Raw genomic sequence first — 4,640 nt, forward strand, 5'->3', positions numbered from 1 at the left:
TGATTCCATTAAGTTCAGTTTTCTGTGGCTATTTATTTGTCTGTTCACTTAAAAGACCGATGGGTCGATATATTTGTGATTGTAACGTGTTTTTTTTTTAATAACAACGTTCCAACGACTTACATTTTTTGTTTGTTGTCTGTTTTTCTGTCTCTGTGTTTCTCTAAAGCACTCAGACTCAAACATACTCACACGCCCGCACGCACGTTTGCGCGCGCAACAAATATTCGTAGGTTTACTTACTCAATCGTAACTACAAAGAGGTTTCAATAAAACGTTTTATTACGCGATCTACATCCGGTTGTGTGCAGTTTTATTTGAATCCATACAAAAGCTATACTGTTCTTCTGCTAAAAGTCTGCTGACGTCACTAGCAATGACGCAATTAAGGGGCAGGGGTGGTGGCGGCCATGCTCTGCACAGCGCTGGCGATGTGGCCGAGGATTCCGTTGACGTGTGGGGCGCTCTGTTTCATGGTTTCCTCTGAAAAAAATGGAATTAGGCTTAAAGTAACATTGTTCGCAAATACAAGTGTTTACATTCGTAAATATCTTGTACTGTCTTACTGAGTACAAACGTGGTTCTGGTGTGGTGCAGAAAAAAACACACGACGTCGGTGTTTGCCTGGATTCCATAACTTTATTTCGACGTTTTGTACAACTTTGGAGAGAGAGAGCGCGCGCGCGAGAGAGAGAGAGAGAGAGAGAGAGAGAGAGAGAGAGAGAGAGAGAGGGGGGGGAGAGAGAGAGAGAGAGAGAGACAGAGACAGAGACAGACAGACAGACAGACAGACAGACACAGACAGACTCACGCACACACACACACACACACACACACACACACACACACACACACACACACACAGAGACCAGGAACGCACAAGAAGAAGAAGAAGAAGAAAGTAACTCACGCAGAATGTCACCGACAGCGTCCTTGACCGCGTCCAGAGCGCCCTTGGCTGTGTCCAGCAGGTTGTTGCCGTGCTCCTGCAGGGCGGACAGGTGAGGCTTGAAGGCCGCCACCAGCTGGTCAGCATTGGGCAGCAGGTTCTTGAAGAATCCCAGCAACTGGGTGCCCAGGCCGCTGACCAACTGGACACACAGAAAGAGGAAGGTTATCAACACTCTAAGCAGAATTAAACACATTTTAAACACATGTTAAACACACTTCTGTAACACATTTCTGTAACACATTTTTGTTACACCTTTCTGAAACACATTTCTGTAAAACATTTCTGTAAAACATTTCTGTAACACATTTTGACCACATTTCTGCAACAAGTTTTGAACACAAAAATAATCTTTAACAAATGAAGCAGAGAGACATTCAAAAGATATGATTAACAATAGGAAGTACGCGTTCTAAGTTTTGAACACTTTGTGACATAGTACATGTACATAGTTCTACTAGTGAAAGAGGCACAGATAATAAACACATGGTGTTCAAATGCATACTTCAGAACACTTTGTGTTTATTATGTGAACACTAGTGGACACTTCGTCGCGATATAACCTTCGTGGTTGAAAACGACGTTAAACACCAAATAAAGAAAGACTAGTGGACACTATGTGTGCTACTTTGTGTTCAAAACTTGTTACAGAAATGTGTTCAAATATTTTTATTTTTATTTTTTTATCGTTGTTTTTTTGTTGTGTTTTTGTTGCTGTTGCTGTTGCGGGGGGGGGGGGGGGGGGGGTGGCAGGGATGTATTTGGTATATTTTATTGTCCTTGAGTAACGTTCTCAAGGACCTTTGGGTTGCTTTCCCTGAGGATAGCGTGCGGCGACAGAATCGCACTTTCATTTTCTTCTTCTTTTTTCCTGCATGCGTGTATTCGTGTTTTCCAAGCCCCGAGACTTTCGATGTGAGCTTGGGATCTTTATCGTGTGCATATGCGCGTTGGCTGAGCATGAACTGGTTCAATTCCGAGCCGGGACGGACATGGGTCAACTTCAAATGTGCAAATCAGACTCAGAGACGGTATCCATGTCCCACCACCGTGTCACAACCGTGGCACGTAAAATACCTCAATCATTCTGCCAAAAGTCAAAGGGAACAAACAAACATAGTGACGACTTACGCCCTTGAGACTGCTGACGATGGGTCCGAAGGAGTCGGCGAGTTTGGATCCCACCTGCGTCACCTGACCGAGCAGGTCCGTGTCACGTTTGTGTGACGTCAGCAGGTCCTGGAGGCCCATGGAGACCAGACCAGCTCCGTTCTTCTCCAGGAACTGCATGATGTTGTTCTGGATGATGTGGTGAGCCTCTGCAACGACACGGACAACAGTACATGAAGACATAGATAAATAATGCTTAGATTACAATTATGTAGGGGACCGACCTAGTAGCTCAGTTGGTAGAGCACTGAGCTTATGATCCTTGGGTCACGGGCTCGAATCCAGGCCGAGACAGACACGGGTCAACTTTATGTGCAGACTCAGAGACCGTATCTATGCCCTACCCCCGTGTCACCACAGTGGCACGTAAAAGACCTCGGTCATTCTGCCTTAAGCGCAGGTGGCGGATTACACCTAAACACACCTACAGCTGATTAGCGAGACTCTTGTTGCCGCTAGCTTTCCACTGGATGGAAGCGACGCATTTATGGTGGCAATATAATATCTATATACCCTTGATCGTAATCTAACTATGATATAAAAGGTATCCAGAACAGCACTTCAGAACACTAAATATCATCATAAGACAGACCATAAAGTCAGTACGTATAGTAGGAACGGCAATAAACTATCAACAATCATGTATGCGCTTCGACCCCCCCCCCCCCACCCACCCCCACCCACCCCTTTACGACCTTGAACAATGTGAGAAAACCAGGTCTTAATAATAAGGAGGAAGTCTTAAAGCGGTAGTAAAGCAGAGGTTAACAACAGAACATCTCAGAAAGACGGTTTTAAAAAGGAGGAAGTTTTAAATAATGGGGGGGGGGGGGGGGATTTTAAAGGGGGCTCCACTGTATAAACGTATACTAACGGAGGTAGGCAATCATCTTGGTCAGGAGCTCCTCGGAGGGGTTGTCCAGGAACTGCTTGGCAAGACCGTCGATCTTGTCCAAGGTCACGTGGGTGACGTTCTGCACCATGTTGCCAAGGTCATCGAGAAGGTTGCGGTGACTTTCCACAAACTCCACCACCTTCAAGACTGTCTCCATGCTGGAACAACACACATCCTTTTAATATACGATGCTCGGAAATAACTCTGTCGGGCTTTTATGGGGTGGGGAAGAGTTGGAAGAATTCCCTTGTTTCCCTTTTCCCCTTGTTTCCCTTTTCCCCTTGTTTCCCTTTTCCCCTTGTTTTCCTCTGGGTTTTTTTCATAAAAAGAGTGAGGCAAGCTACACGTAATATTTAGGCTTGTCTCAATGCTTCTATGGAAACAAGGAAAAACAACTCTTTTCACAACCCATACAAACTTGACAGAGTTATTTCCGGATATCGCGCCAGTCTTAGAGTGTCGGTAGCAAAATTGAATGTAAATAGCGTACTTACAATATCAGTAAATCATTTTTGTTGTTGTCTGAGTCTATTTTCTGTACAACAATTGATGCATTCAAATTGCGCATCAGTCGAGTCAAATAGCAATGCTGGTTCGTTGGACGCCTTTCAGATTTGAAGAGATTAAGTTTATGGTTTATTTAGAACAGTTACTGTATGTGCGGGAAAGAAGAGTTTCCACCTTTTGGGAGTTCTGTATTAGGAAGGGTTAATTTTGAAACATTATTCCCTCTGGTTCCAAGGCATTTTTTCTCAAAATGATGTCCCTGTAAGCTAACTTCTTCTTCTTGTACTTCTTCTGCGTTTGCGGGCTGCTGTGACCTCTCGCGTATAGTTAGTACACTCGTGTTTTGAATGAGTTGGTTTATGCGCGCATGCCCCCTCCCCCCCCCCCTCCCCTCCCCCATCCCGCCAAATAGGAAGTCAAACTCTATATCACATCTAAGTATTTAAATACTTCGTATGCGTGTGACATTTTCAAAGTCAAAAGTCTGGTCGCCTTTTATCATTTTGCGGAAAGTACCGCCTTTCAGCCTTTCAGCCTTTCAGCCTGGATTCCTCTTCTTCTTTTGCATTCGTGGGCATACATTCCCAGCTAGACTGGAATTCCTCATAACTATGGGGCTTTGTGCCCAACCATTAAGGGCAGCCACACTCCATCTTCGGGTGTAAAATGTGCACTCACTCGACATCTCTCTTTCCGGGCGCGGGCGTGTTGGCGGTGGCTTGGGCGAGGTTCTGCAGCCCAGCGATCACACCTGTGACAGCAGGGCACAGACATTATTATACAGAGCACGTGCGACATGCACCAATTCATTTACAGCTTGTGTGCCATATGAAGTAAACAGATCGTCCGTCGTTTTGTCGCGTCAATCTTACATCGTGTCGATTTTCTTTTACGTCAATTTTATTTCGTGTCCATCTTTTGTTGTTCGATGTAACATCGTTCAAACTTTTGTCAGACGATCGTATCTCAGCCAATGTTAATGACCTGCGATACCAATACATAGACGGCCTAGCGGTCACCTTACGAGTAATCTTCTACTGCTGATATGACGAAGTGACCCAGACACATTTTGTTCTCGGAATTCTTTGTCAATTCCTTGGAGACATGCATCAGTTATGA

At 44.8% G+C, this 4,640-nt stretch overlaps 1 protein-coding gene across 1 annotated transcript in view; it reads right to left on the bottom strand.

Moving 5' to 3' along the window:
* Positions 1-260: 260 nt before the first annotated feature.
* The window catches only part of LOC138945748 (uncharacterized), a 7,864-nt gene continuing 3,484 nt past the window's right edge, over positions 261-4,640 (bottom strand). Inside the window, exons 3-7 of the mRNA XM_070317248.1 lie at positions 4,200-4,272; positions 2,994-3,172; positions 2,081-2,268; positions 911-1,091; positions 261-483 (exon numbers count right to left, since the gene is read on the bottom strand). Coding sequence (XP_070173349.1) covers positions 386-483; positions 911-1,091; positions 2,081-2,268; positions 2,994-3,172; positions 4,200-4,272 — 719 coding nt within the window. The 3' untranslated portion in view covers positions 261-385. The remainder of the gene's footprint in view (positions 484-910; positions 1,092-2,080; positions 2,269-2,993; positions 3,173-4,199; positions 4,273-4,640) is intronic.

Source organism: Littorina saxatilis, linkage group LG13 (genome assembly GCF_037325665.1).
Source record: "Littorina saxatilis isolate snail1 linkage group LG13, US_GU_Lsax_2.0, whole genome shotgun sequence".
Lineage (NCBI taxonomy): Eukaryota > Metazoa > Mollusca > Gastropoda > Littorinimorpha > Littorinidae > Littorina > Littorina saxatilis.